General features: G+C 38.1%; 2 protein-coding genes across 3 annotated transcripts; one reads left to right on the forward strand and one right to left on the reverse strand.

The window, feature by feature from the left end:
- Positions 1-3,568: 3,568 nt before the first annotated feature.
- plk1 (polo-like kinase 1 (Drosophila)) lies at positions 3,569-8,940 on the forward strand. Of its 2 annotated transcripts, XM_059340717.1 has the most exons (12): positions 3,569-3,764; positions 3,856-4,293; positions 4,716-4,884; positions 5,165-5,309; positions 5,447-5,540; positions 5,627-5,852; positions 5,945-5,987; positions 6,080-6,177; positions 6,294-6,371; positions 6,911-7,065; positions 7,347-7,529; positions 8,032-8,940. In XM_059340717.1, the coding sequence occupies exons 2-12, from the start codon at positions 3,931-3,933 to the stop codon at positions 8,224-8,226; spliced, it is 1,749 nt and encodes a 582-aa protein (XP_059196700.1). In that variant the 5' UTR covers positions 3,569-3,764; positions 3,856-3,930; the 3' UTR covers positions 8,227-8,940. The 2 variants fall into 2 exon arrangements, with proteins under 2 accessions (XP_059196700.1, XP_059196694.1); XM_059340711.1 differs by having other exon boundaries at positions 3,570-4,293.
- A 1,309-nt stretch (positions 8,941-10,249) lies between these two features.
- LOC131971989 (tubulin alpha chain-like) lies at positions 10,250-14,990 on the reverse strand. The gene is made up of 4 exons (XM_059333701.1): positions 14,799-14,990; positions 12,317-12,542; positions 12,084-12,232; positions 10,250-11,387 (listed from the first exon to the last, which is right to left on the reverse strand). Exons 1-4 carry the CDS (start codon positions 14,799-14,801, stop codon positions 10,407-10,409), a joined length of 1,359 nt encoding a protein of 452 aa, XP_059189684.1. The 5' UTR covers positions 14,802-14,990; the 3' UTR covers positions 10,250-10,406.

The following is a 14,990-nucleotide window of genomic DNA, read 5'->3' on the forward strand; positions in this document are numbered from 1 at the left end:
TTTTGTCTGCTGTTTCATACATTTTCCATTCACTACCTCAATCTCACTACTTTAACTGAGTTGACTGTCTTAGATATTTTATTAAAGTAAAAGCACACTTACCAGAGTAAAAATGAATTTATATTTTTACATGTAGAAGTAAGAGCAGCTAAATGTAAGGAACTACCAAAGTATTAAAAGTGAAAATGGTTCTTGTGTTAAAAAGACCCCTGTCAGAATGATATGGTCTTACTTTTTATGCAGCTTTTTACTGCCTAATATAATCTATAACACTGCTTCATATTTAATGTGTGAAACCATGATATTTAATGTAAGTAACTCTACGTTCATTTTGTGGAACATAGTGGGAAAAGTACAATAGCCTATTCGTCCTGAGATGTAGTGTAGTATAAAGTAACATTACTCAAGTAATTTGTACTTATTATAGAGTAAATTTACATAGTTTTCTTCCACCACTGCAGCCAGAAGCCTAATATTTGATGGGGAAAAAAAATTAAAAATGTTTTTGTTATTGTTACATCACTCCTGCTCAGTAGGCATATCTTAAAGGGACAATTCAACCAAAAATAAAAAATATTTATTTTAATTTGGGGATGAATGTTCCCTTCAGAGGGCCTCAACGTTCAACTTTGATATTATACTTAAATATTCTTCCTAGGATCAGACAGTTTGGTCAAATACCTTAACTACTCCAAATTGAGGATAGAAAAAATAGTTTTCCTGATTATTGGAGATGTCTTTGCTAATGAAGATTATGAGTAAAATTGCAAGAATGAGAATAAATTGACTATAAACTCCAAAGAGGTCATTTTAACTTATGGTGCCTTCAAGAACCTCAGAAGATGTTTTTCACTGTGTCCAATTAAAAAAGTAGACACAAAATATTATGAAATATTACAATGCATATTTTTAAATTGTCAATAAGTAAATGATAAAAGTAATTTTATCCTTCTTACTCTTTCTTTATCCTTCCTGTGACGATGATAATGAGCTGCCACTATCAGCAGATGCATAAAAGGAAATATTTAGATCAGTCAGTGCTTCATAAATAAAAATAGCTCCTCTGTTTGAATGAAGCCACTTTGTGTTGTTTTTGGATGCTAAACACACACACACACACACACACACACACACACACACTGTCAAGTGGAACAAAGAGGATAAACAAGCCCACGGATCTCATGGTCTTTTCATGCCCTCTCTTCATCCACTTATTCTCCTCTTGTCTTCTCCTATCTGCTACTGAAAACAGATACAGCACGCTAGTGAGCACGAAAGCATCAATACAGCAGATTATGTTAGAAGTGCAGCTTATGAAAGAGGATATATAACAAATATAACATTTGTTTCGTTTTAACATTGAAATAATATTTTTGACATGGAGGACAAGGATGTAAATGCAAGGTAATACCATAATAACATCATATTGTGCTAAGTTCAGCCCTTCACCAAATGGAGTGATGTACATGAAAACAATTAGTCTGGTACTGTAAGTAAGTAAAATAAGTAAAAATAACATAAAGTTCAAGTGACTTTATTTGTCATTTGCACAGTTAGAGACAATTCAAGCAAACATAGAAATACAAATATGTATGTAAAATATCTACAGGTCATGAAATGTATTGGCTCAGAAGTTTTCACCTGGACACCCGCCATAAGCTTTATGTACAGTATGGGCACCATGTTCGGAAGTTCATTATGATTGATGTGATAGTGATGATTATTATTAGTTGTAGAATGAGTAGGAGCCGGCTACTACTAAAAGTCATAATTGTAGTTGAAGTAGAGACAAAACACCCACATGGCATAGTACAAGGAAGTTATACTGTAGGAAAACAGCAGTAACAGTACTTTGCAAGATAACCATGAGCCCCTCACACTGGATTTTGTGAAATGGCACTCCTTACTGACCTAAGAAAGAAAGCAGTATATTTCATTAAGTGAAAATTGGTACTTATACCACAATGCAAAAGTGTTCCATTACTAGTAAAATTATTGCATTTAAAAGTATAACTAAATAAATCTACAGAACTAACGTCAAGAAAATGTAAAAAGACCCTTGTCAGTGTAATATAAAGACATATTTAGATTATTTAGATTAGCTTTAAGGATACGTTACTGTATGCAGCTCTTTATATTACCGAATTTAATCTATAACATTGCTTCATACGTAAAGCCATGGACTTTAATGTAACTAGCTATAGCCAAACACAGTGGAAAAAGTACAATATTTACTTAGAAATAGTGGAGTAGAAGCATAAAGTAACATAAAATAGTAAAAGTGCCTCAAGTTGTACTTGTAATTAAGTAATATATGTAGTTTTCCACCACTGCGGCCAGGAGCCTAACGGTTTGTATCCCTTTTGTAAAACATAAAATAAATTATCTTATTCTTACATCACTCTTGCTCAGTATAGGTCTATTTTAATTTAACAGTTCTCCCAAAATCAAATATATGCATTTTAGGGTAAACTGTCTTTATATTAGTTTCGAAAAGACACAAAATTTAAAATGAGGTCAGTAACCAAATGAGCTTTTATCCTTCTTATTCTTTCTTCTTCATCATGTATGTATATTGTAGCAAGGTGATTAATTTTAGTTGCCTAATATAATCTATAACATTGCGTCATATTTGATCATATGTTGAACCATAATCTTTAATGTGTAGCTTTACGTAGTGGGAAAAGTAAAATATTTCTACTGAGATGTAGTGGAATAGAAGCATAAAGTAACATAAAATAGAAATACTGGAGTAAAGTACCTCAATTTCAGTGGTGGAATGTACCTAAGTACATTTATTCAAGCACTTAAGTACAATTTTGAGGTACTTGTACTTAACTTGAGTATATCCATTTGATGTAACTTTACACTTCTACTCCACTACATTTTAGAAGCAAATATTGTACTTTCTACTCCACTACATTTAGCTGACAGCTTTAGTTACTTCTCAGGTACAGATTTAACATAAAAAGACATTATTCATTTAAATTAAACCTCCTAATAATATATTAAGTATTCAAAACCAGCCCTACCTTGAGAAAATTAAAATGCTGCTTATATAAATGCATCAATACTACAATACTACTACTACTACTACTACTAATAATAATAATAATAATAATAATAATAATACAATAATGCATTTGGAATATATACAAAACATGAGTGGGACCATTCTGCATAACAAGTACTTTCACTGTTGATACTTTAAGCACATGTTGGTGCTGATACTTGTGTACTTTTACTTCATTAAGTTTTGAATGCAGGACTTTTACTTGTAGTGAAGTAATTTCACAGTGTGGTCTTAATTCTTTCACTTAAGTAAGGGATCTGAATACTTTTCCCACCACTTCATTGGTTTTAAATCCCACTCGGACAACATTTCCCGTCAGCACTCTGTTTAGGAACTGACGAGCGAATAGCAACAGGCATTCAACCAATCACGTCGCAGAATATGACTTCGCGTTCACCGATTGGCTGTTTTTGCACTGCTGTTCCCACGATGCTTTGCTGCGCCGCCTTGGAATTCAAATCGAGCGGACCAATCAGAGAGCGCCGTAACGACCAGGCAGCATTTTAAATCTGTAGCGGAGACTGTTGTCAAAGACAGGACGGAGTAGCGCTGCAGCCACCAGAGACCAGTCTGGAGACTAGTTTCACGGCTAGCTCAGGTTTTTGAAGTTATTGAAACTCGCATGTACTACTTTTTTTTTTAGCGTTGAATTAAAGTTTTGAGGCAACGTTCGCGTCCAAAGGTGGTTAAGGTTAGTTTTGATTTAAATTCACAAGTGTATGGGAGCCAGCTAGCTTCCAGGGCTAGAGTAACGTCGGTTAACACTACTTTAACCCTTACAGAAAGTATCGATCCGTCGACAGCTGAAAGGAGTCAAACGTTTATTTTAAAGACGCCGAAGTGCACTTTAATCCAAAATGAGTGCAGGTATCCCGAAGCCGACGAATCCGTCGGCACATGTCGACCCGAAATCGGCTCCTCTGAAAGAAATCCCAGATGTTCTGGTGGACCCACGCACCATGAAAAAGTACGCGAGGGGAAGATTCCTCGGAAAGGGTGGTTTCGCCAAATGCTACGAAATCACAGATATGGAGACGAACCAGGTTTTCGCCGGAAAAATCGTCCCCAAGTCCCTGATCCTAAAGCAGCACCAGAGGGAGAAGATGAGCTCTGAAATCTCCATTCACAAGAGTCTCGACCACGCCAACGTCGTGGGTTTCCACGGCTTTTTCGAAGACGACGACTTTGTCTTTGTTGTCCTGGAAATCTGCAGAAGAAGGGTGAGTGCCAAGGGCTAAAATGCATGCTCTCTCTGTGAACACACTTCACAGGGTCAACGGTTATCACGGAGGCCTCATCCGTTGTCCCGCAAGGCCTAGTGGAGGAGTCTTAAATTGTGAGAAAAGCCAAATAACTTTTGAACATGGTTGCTTAAAAACTTTAAATATGCGAGGTAAAGTCGCTAAAAATACAAAAATGACTTCTTTTTTTTGTCGTTTGTGCTGCCATGGTCACCTCCCAAATATTTGCTTTGCATTGTCCAGTCCACCCACTAATGATCTATTTTCACATTACACCCATCTTAGGCAGCATTACTGCCAAGTTGCATTTTCAGGTCTCTCAGAAATAAAACTGAGCCACATACTTCATGTGTTTTTATTAGTGTTTTCTTTGCCTTAACTCGTTTAATTTTCTATTCCAGTCATTGTTGGAGCTGCACAAGCGCCGTAAGGCTGTGACTGAGCCCGAGGCTCGCTACTACATGACCCAGCTGCTCAAGGGTGTCCAGTACCTGCACAACAGGAGAGTCATCCACAGAGACTTAAAGCTGGGCAACATCTTCCTCAACGATGACATGGATGTCAAGATAGGCAAGTGATTTAAATCCAATTCTCCTTGTATCATCAGCTGACGAGTAATATACACCAGTATAATTTATCATGACTCACACAAACCTGTTGGTCCAGTGTTAAAGGATATGGCACAACCCTCACGGAAATTTGTCATACATCCTGGATGAGTGTTTTCTATTTACTAGACTAAACAAATAAGCTTCTATTAGGGAAAACGTCACATTCACAAACGTTAATATGTCCCATACGTGCTTTTAGTTTGCGGCTTTACAAAAACCTGTCCATCTTTCTTCTCCAGGGGACTTTGGTTTGGCCACTAAGATTGAGTTTGATGGCGAGAGGAAGAAGACCTTGTGTGGAACACCCAACTACATTGCACCTGAAGTGCTTTGTAAGAAAGGCCACAGCTATGAAGTGGACGTCTGGTCACTTGGATGCATATTGTAAGTCTAAAGTCTGGGAGACAGTTGACAATTTCACTATTGTACATTGTGTTTTGCCATGAATTCAAAAACAGCACTTTGCACACCATTAAGCCCAGTCAAAGAATCCCCCTCACTGTCTGTCTGTCTTCTCTCAGGTACACGCTGTTGGTGGGTAAGCCCCCATTCGAAACCTCCTGTCTTAAGGACACCTACAACCGTATCAAGAAGAACAACTATACTATCCCATGGGTAAGCTGGAGTGACCAAGCACACAATGCACCTTCAATGTATTGTATTTCCTTTTTAGACATACAATCTCAAAACTCTCTCTGCAGCACGTCAACCCGTTGGCGAGCTCTCTCATCAAGCGGATGCTGCATGCTGACCCTGCCCAAAGACCCACCGTCACCGAGGTGCAGGCGGACGAGTACTTCACAAGCGGCTACTGCCCCGTACGTCTGCCCACTACGTGCCTCACTGTGCCCCCGAGGTTCTCCATTGCCCCCTCCACAGCTACAGATCCCAACCAGAGACGCCCACTGACTGCTATCAACAACAAAGGTAACGGTCCCAGCAGTAAATGACACACACCAATACTTGTGAATAGTTTTGGTTCCACAGGATATAGTGTTGACTTGCTTTTCCCTTTCCAGCAGGGACAGAGAAGGTGGATGTGAAGGACGAGCCTGTGCAAAGGTGAGAGATATTTGTACAACATTCAAGTTTAATTTGCTCACAACCTTTTCATTTTTATCTTGTGTATATAACTGTTGACTTGTGTTTATTAGGGAGCCTGAGCCAGCAACTTGCTACCTGAGAGACATGCTGCAGCAGCTCAACAGCATCATTGCTGCTAAGCCTTCTGAGAAAGCAGTCATCTGCCAAGGTGAGTGCAGACTCTTCAGTTTAGCTGACCAATCCCTTTTAGTTTCAATGTTGCACATTTTAGAGATTTGGATCACCTTTGTGCTTGTGTAAACATTTTGTTCTGTTCCTTTGCAGGAGAAGCAGAGGATCCTGCGTGTGTCCCCATCTTCTGGATCAGCAAATGGGTCGACTACTCTGACAAATATGGATTAGGTAAGCATTAAATATATATAATATATTAAATTTTATATATATATATATATATATATATATATATCCTACAAATTAGGTGTATGTAGAAAATCGACCTTAATCACAAGAGGTTTTAGCTTCGAAAAGCAGTTCAGGAAAACAAATTAATGATATGCAGAGTGGTAGATTTCTAGACCTCTCATGTTGTGTCTACCTTGCATATATTCAGCAATCTTTTTTTTTTTTCTCCATACAATTAAATTAATTTGATAAATACAAGTGGACATTCAACATTCCCAATGTTACAACCATTTAGTTTTCACGTCTGAGACTGGATTTTTGTTTTTGTTTGTTTCAGCTCCAACCATGGTATTGACATTTTGTTTTCTATGGTTATACTTGGGGTTTGTAAAAAGTTGTAAAAGTTCAGAAAGTACTTGGTTTCAACAGTTATGATTTCAAGGTTAGAAATATTCTTAAATTGACTAGTCATGCAAACCAAAAATCTTTGTTTTGAAATTTTTAAGAGATTCTTATTAAGAGTTTAAAATGTGTTTCAGGCTACCAGCTCTGTGACAACAGCGTTGGCGTGCTGTTCAACGATTACACACGGCTGATCATGTACGCCGACGGAGACAGTCTGCAGTACATCGACAAGGCAGCAGCTGAATCTTACCTCAACGTGCGCTCGTACCCCACTACGCTCTCCAAGAAGGTCAGTAGTCGACATTACATTTACTTTTCAAGCCTTGGATTTAAATTCTGTAACTTGTAGCAGCAACAATAATGTTTTGAAGGTTGGGGAGATGCTTGACTTCAAATACACATCTTGACAAATTCATGATTTTCAACGTAATCTGGTATATCATTTACAAAATCACTCATGTAAACTAACATGCAATCACACGCAACATACAATCAAATTTAATATGATAAGCTGGTGACATGAGACACAATGCTAATTTATTCCAATGCACTTGTCCTCTCCCCTTCTAGGTAACATTGCTGAAATATTTCCGCAACTACATGAGCGAGCACCTGCTGAAGGCCGGCGCCAACATGGCTCGGCGGGACGGAGACGAGCTGGCTCGGCTGCCTTACCTCGCCCTGTGGTTCAGAACAAAGAGCGCCATCGTCCTGCACCTCAGCAACGGCACCGTTCAGATCAACTTCTTCCAGGTTAGACACGCGCCACATTTTCTCCCAGGGGCCTGTTCTTTAAAACACATTTTACTAAATAATCCAGGTTTACAGGTGCATCTCAATACATTAGAATATGATGGAAAAGTCAATTTCCAGTAGTTCAAGTCAAACAGCCCCAACCAAGTATTGAGTCGTATAGATTGACATACTTTTCCGAGGCCAACATTTCCATATTAAACATACTTTTTAAAATTGGTCTTTTGTAATATTAAATTTTTTGAGACACTTTTGCCAGAGAATTTTAGGTCTTCATTAAATATAAGCCATAATTAGAAGAAATTAAATAAATGAAGACATGAAATGTTTCATTCTGTGTATAATGGATCTATATAATGTGTTGTTTCCATTTTTTGAATTGAATTACTGACATAAATAATCTTTTCTATGATATTCTAATTTATTGAGATGCACCTGTATTTGGCCTTATTGGCTTTGACCACAAATCCTGAACCCGTCTCTTCAAACCCCTCTCTCCCAGGACCACACCAAGCTGATCATGTGTCCGCTGATGAACGCCGTGACCTACATCGACGAGAAGCGGGAGTTCCGCACGTACAAGCTGTCTCTGCTGGAGGAGTTCGGCTGCAGTAAGGAGCTGGCCAGCCGCATGCGCTACGCCAAGCTCATGGTGGAGAAGCTGCTCGACAGCAAATCTTCCACCGCCGCACATTAGACCTCCTCAATCACTATCTATCTTTAACCACCAGCCACTTCTTCCTGTCTGCCAGCCACTCTGAGGATTAACTTAAATTCTCCTGTATTTTATTGAAGGGTTGCAGTGTCATCTTCGAGGCTGTACATTGGAAATGAATCTATTTGTTGTACATGATTGTTGGATATCAGTCTCTCAGCCACTGATTATTCTTTTTTTTTTTTTTTTTAAATCTATTTTCCTGCTGTTGATAGAAACTCATTATCTTAAAGTTCTTGATGAAGCTAAATGTTGACATAATCTAGTTGACGCACAACGTTCACATGAGACTAGGAGGAACAGAGATGTTAAAGTGTTCAAATTCATGTTGAAATTGAAACGTTCTCCCACATTTTTCCTGTATATGTATCAGTTGTGCTTTTAAACTTGAAGCTGAGTGGACTGAGACTCAGACTGGCTGTGTAGATGGGAAAAAAGTTCCTTTGGTCTGCTTCTCTAGTTTTGTCTGTTTTATCTGTGTTGTACGTAGAGAAAAGGACCATGTTAATACCTGCTCATCATGTACATTCTTCCTATAGTAACTTCTTACTTTTTTGTTTTATTAAATATTTTAGATATTTGTCTTTTTAACAAGGTGTGCAGACTTGTACATAATGCTGAATATGCACACGTGTTGTAAAGGTGATTTAACTTTTCACAAGTTTAAATAAAGATTCTCTTGAACTTGACAAATAACTGTAGTTTTGTTTCAGTCACATTCGCAGCAAAATGCATACTTCTGTGGCAGAAAGTTCTTTGCTGAACAGGAAATAGTGCTTGACCAAAAAAAATCCATAGTGATTTTAAGCAAGATGTAAATTTGAACATCTGTAGTTCCACAACAGCTGTGAAAGCTCCAGAAAAGCTGCCAAATGGACCATGTTTATTTTTATACTTTTATCTAAATTAAGACTCAAGCCTTTTGAGGGAGCTAATGTCACTCATTTATACAGAACATTATCCCACTTATCAGTTCCACTGATGTAATACAAATTATCTGAATAGCTAACAACTATAATTTGCATCTGATCCTCCATGTAAAATCTGGAACATTGTAAACTTTCTTTCTTAAGAGCTATGCACAAAAACCATACAGTGATTGCTGGATTTTCTGAACAATTGACATTTGTTTTACTTTTGAGATTATATCATCTTTCTGTCATACATATCCACCATTTCTTCCTCCTATATTAAATCAGGATGGCACATTGAGATCTAAATCTCATTTACAAGTGGAACCAGAAGTACAGAGGACAGAAAAGAAAATTAATTACTTTTTACAACTGGGACACATGAGGATTTTGGGTAAGAATAGCCAGAAAAACATGCTGGCTTGCATACTGTTGTGGGACATTCTGGTACTTGGGTACACTGCATTATACATACTATACAGTGTATAATATATTTTTCTGGCATACTTAATAGTATATTAGTGTGGGTATTGGAACACACTGAACATTTCAGTAGATGACTGTTTGGTGTAAGGTGATTATCAAAAGTGGCTGGATTAATTCACCTTTCCAAGCTGTCTTTAATACTGTTCAAATGATTTGACACTACATAGTTTTATTTGAGCTCATTAGATTAAAAAGCAACTAAAACTTTTTCTTCTTTGAACTTCTGTTGAAATTGATTTTACTTATTTTACTCAGTAGAGGGATTTTGTGTTCCTGTGCCATTTGCCTTACTGCATCTAGGCAGAAAGGCCCTTTCAGACGTAGTGGAGGATACATTATTTGATTAAAGTGGTATGGTAGTTATGGGATTGTGCATGGCATGATTAACTTATTTTCCAGTTTTCTGTAAAAATGAAAAGAAGCTAAAAGCAAAATATGCATGTGTGGCATGCTATGTTCACTCAGTTATACAGGTCTCTTTTAAAATCATGTTAACAACTGGATTTAGAATTTCAAGATTTTCAAAGACTAATTAAACAACTACTCATTTTCATTAATTCCCCAAAAGAACAAAGTAATAAGAAAATTTAAAAAAACAGATGCACAGCTTTATATGCCACAGGTACTTTATTTAGAACACAGCCAGGACCTATTCAAATCTTTCAGAACATTCACAACATTGCATTTTACAGCACAAACATTTGAATGTATTTAAAACCGCAACGAGATTATCTGTCCTGTTAAACTAGTGGCCTCATGTTCTTTCTAATACTCCTCACCCTCTTCTTCACCCTCGCCCTCAACAGATTCAACTCCAACCTCCTCATAATCTTTCTCCAGAGCTGCCATGTCCTCTCTGGCCTCAGAGAACTCTCCCTCCTCCATACCCTCGCCCACATACCAGTGAACAAAAGCACGCTTAGCGTACATCAGATCAAACTTGTGGTCAAGCCGAGCCCAGGCCTCTGCGATGGCAGTGGTGTTGCTCAGCATGCACACAGCCCTCTGGACCTTGGCCAGGTCTCCACCAGGAACTACGGTGGGAGGCTGGTAGTTGATGCCCACCTTGAAACCAGTGGGGCACCAGTCCACAAACTGGATGGTGCGCTTGGTCTTAATGGTGGCGATGGCAGCGTTTACATCTTTGGGCACCACATCACCACGGTACAGAAGGCAGCAGGCCATGTATTTGCCGTGGCGAGGGTCACATTTCACCATCTGATTGGAGGGCTCAAAGCAGGCGTTGGTGATTTCTGACACTGTTAACTGCTCATGGTAAGCCTTCTCAGCAGAGATGACGGGGGCATAGGTGGCCAGAGGGAAGTGGATACGTGGATACGGCACCAAGTTGGTCTGGAACTCTGTCAGATCAACGTTAAGGGCACCGTCAAAACGGAGGGAGGCAGTGATGGAGGACACGATCTGACTCACCAGCCTGTTCAGGTTGGTGTAGGTGGGGCGCTCGATATCCAGGTTCCTGCGGCAGATATCGTAGATGGCCTCGTTATCCACCATGAAGGCAGCGTCAGAGTGCTCCAGGGTGGTGTGGGTGGTCAGGATGGCGTTGTACGGCTCCACCACAGCTGTGGACACTTGGGGAGCTGGGTAGATGGCGAACTCCAGCTTAGACTTCTTGCCGTAGTCTACAGAGAGACGCTCCATCAGCAGGGAGGTGAAACCAGAGCCGGTGCCACCGCCGAAGCTGTGGAAAACCAGGAATCCCTGAAGACCAGTGCACTGGTCCGCCTGGGGACAGAATGCAGTAACATAGTTTAGATGATTAGAATCACTTGAGACCAATTAATTTATTAACTAGTTTAACACAGTAATATTAAATTACTTCATAGTTCTTCACATAAAAACAAACAAAAACAAAGGCCTCTTCACACTGACCTGACGCTGTACAGTAAACAGAAGATAGAGTCAAAGCCACAATTGAACCTAAATTTGACATGAAGCTTAAATGTATATATGACTTAATGTTGTCATTGTTAACTCAGGGTCAGTGTTACTTATCTGATCTTTTTTAGTCTTATATGTCAGCTGTTACTGGCACCTTTATTACCTTAATCAAAAAAACATTACATCTATGAGCTAGTCAAACTACAAAATAAAGAATTTATTTCTTGTTCATTTTTGTCTATAACCTTGTGTTAAAGGCAGAAATCTCAAAGACAGGTCAAAAAACCTGGAAAAATTAAAAGCAAAATATCTGCATGGTTAGGATATCATAAGAAGTGAGAAGAAATTAACCTACTTTTTTTTTTATTTGGTGCCCTCTGGTGTCACATAGGTGAATTGCATAATTTAAGTCTGAGTGGATAACATTGCATGCACTGCACTGTTTGCACTTTCCTGATACATCAGTCATTAAGAATATAATTTTTTCCCAGGCTCCTGGCTTCATTATTAAAGTACCCCTCCTGCTATGAAGTGACTCACCAGTTTGCGGATCCTGTCCAGCACCAGGTCAATGATCTCTTTGCCAATGGTGTAGTGTCCACGGGCGTAGTTGTTGGCCGCATCCTCCTTGCCAGTGATCAGCTGCTCAGGGTGGAACAGCTGCCGGTAGGTCCCAGTTCGCACTTCATCTGAGGAAATATGTTAAATAAGATATTACTGAACGGTCTGGCTTACCAAAATCAAACAGCAACTATATTTAATAATGAGCTTACCAATGACAGTGGGCTCCAGGTCCACAAGAACAGCTCTGGGGACATGCTTTCCAGCTGCAGTCTCACTGAAGAAGGTGTTGAAGGAACTATCTCCTCCATTGTTGGTCTTTTCACTGGACGCCATCTGTCCATCAGGCTGGATCCCATGTTCCAGGCAGTAAAGCTCCCAGCAGGCATTTCCAATCTGGACACCAGCCTGACCCACGTGCACCGAGATACACTCACGCTGGAAAGGAAAAAAAAGTCAAAGTCAAACATTTAGCTAATTCATTCTTCTCAGATGCTTGTCGACAACAGCGAAAAAGATAAAACTGGATTCAATTGCAGGGAGGACGGGGTCTGTAAATGCATAATTACTAAAAAGAAAAAAAATACATAGGAAAGTTTTGGTGAGTTTTTATGGCTATGAAAGTAACAAGATTGCAAGTCTCAGACTGCCACACGGTTTGGTTTTCTCATTGGATTTGTAGTTTTATACGTGTTCACATAATAAGAAAATATCTAAGGTTTTAGTTAAATGTAAAGACTGCTTTATTGGATGGCTATTAGCCTTTGTTCATGAAAATGAAATTGGATGTTTCTTGGTAAGCCAGATAAATATCACCGTTATCAACAAACCCGGTCCAATTCCGTGTTTATTCCGCCCTTCACAATAAGTCACAGTACAGTAAAATACAGATGTAGCCTATACAGCCTTAGCCCCAGTGACACCCTATCTTTCATGTTTTCTAGAGTGTAGCCTACAGATGAGGTGTTTGTGACTATACCAATGCTAGAGATTTTGTGGATTGTGCTACACAACTATAAACCTCTGTAGCACCAATGTTATGGGGGAAAAAAAAGTACAACCCTGTATTGTATATATGGGTGATTCTCATGAACATGGTACAGCTCATAGCAAAAATCCAAGAGCATTGAATACATATTTTCTTTGACCCTTTATAACATATACAATCTAAAGTCATTGTTTAATATAAATTTATAATGTATTTAAACATTTTTAAGGTATTTTCTGACATTTTTGGAGACACTGTGAGCAAAATTCTTTACCGTAACACACTTTTAAATTAAAAAAACAACAAAAAAGGGTTTTTTTCTTTTCTTTGGCAAGCACTTAAATATGCTCAAGGGTAGCTGGTATCACCAAAATGTATTTGATTAAAAAATACACATATTTTAATGCAAACAATTCTATCATTACCGTAACATCTAACCATTTTTTTCTCATCAAATTTCATTCCGATTTTGTTCTTTATACACTGTTAAAAACCATTATGTTTGATTATATTCTGTCAAATTATACATTTTTAAACAAATGTATATTTATTTTTTATGAAGTTTATTAAGTATTTATTGTATAAAAGTGTGGGGAAACCATGACATTTTTATCTGGACGCATTACAGTAATGCATTTGTGAATCAAAAATGTTTAAAAATATAGAAAATATTATTTTAACACAAAACAATGACCTGTGTGTCATTATTAGCATCATTAGTTCATTTATTAAATAAAACATGTTAAATAATTTCAGTATTTCAAATTCCCACAACAACAGTGAGAACTGGACACCCAAGGCCAGACATTTCCTATATGTTGTGGCGGTTTCGATCAATGCAGTGCAAGTTTTGTGCTCTGATGAATATTAAGAAATGAAGAACTGAAATAGTTGGATCAAACAACATGTGTAAATTATATAGATGTATACAAAAATACATATTTGGGTGTGATTGTAAAGAATGTAAAGAAAACATAGGTGGAACAAACCTTTAATCATCTGTTAATTTATTGTATTTTGGTGTAATCACCCTTCCAACTGTTTAGTATTGGGGTGTACTAAACCTTTAAACTGTTAGAATTGATGGTGTAAATAAATCTTCAAAACTTGTTAGAAGAGACTTAAAGCTTCATCAGAATCAGACTGATTTCTGGAGGGAAATTCTTTAATTAGAAGCTTCATGATCGTCAATAATTAAATCTTAGTATTTTTATTCGGGTGTAGTAAAATTTTAAAATTGTATTACAAGTGTAACTCATTTCAAAAAGTGGTGCTTGGGTGAGATGCTGCCTCCGGGTCTGCAGACATACTATTGGACCACAGAGCAGCAGGTTAAACAGAGATATTTCCCGCCGTGGACAACCGTTGATGGTTGGAGTCTATTAACGTCCGCCATGTTTTCTCATGTAATTACCTTTTTTTTTTAAGCTAAAGTAAGCATCTCTCCCTTTACCAGACAGGGAAAACTAAAACTGTTTTGGAACCGTGCCTTTCCATTACAAAGAACACACCAATGACTAAATTAACATCTGCTAGAAAACTTAAGTTACACATCGACTAACCTGAAATAAAAGTCAACCGCTAACTGAATGACAGCGGTTAACGGCCACCCAATGCTGATTCATTTAACCGGTTAACCAGCTAGCATCTAATCAAGTCAAATATATAACGTAAAATATAGAAACTTAACATGATCCAATACTAACCATGGTTGTCGAGGATGTGAAGATTAGATTATAAAAAGTATTAACATTTTATGTCTCTCCGATGTGAAGTTTGTCCAGAGTTTGACTCTGAGCGCTTTCCTGCGGCTTTAATACGTACGTAGGCGGTTAAAGGGTCTGAATTGGTCGATCCGATTGGTCAGCGTCAGAAAATCTCTTATCCTATTGGTTAAA

Source organism: Centropristis striata, chromosome 1, assembly GCF_030273125.1.
Source record: "Centropristis striata isolate RG_2023a ecotype Rhode Island chromosome 1, C.striata_1.0, whole genome shotgun sequence".
NCBI lineage: Eukaryota > Metazoa > Chordata > Actinopteri > Perciformes > Serranidae > Centropristis > Centropristis striata.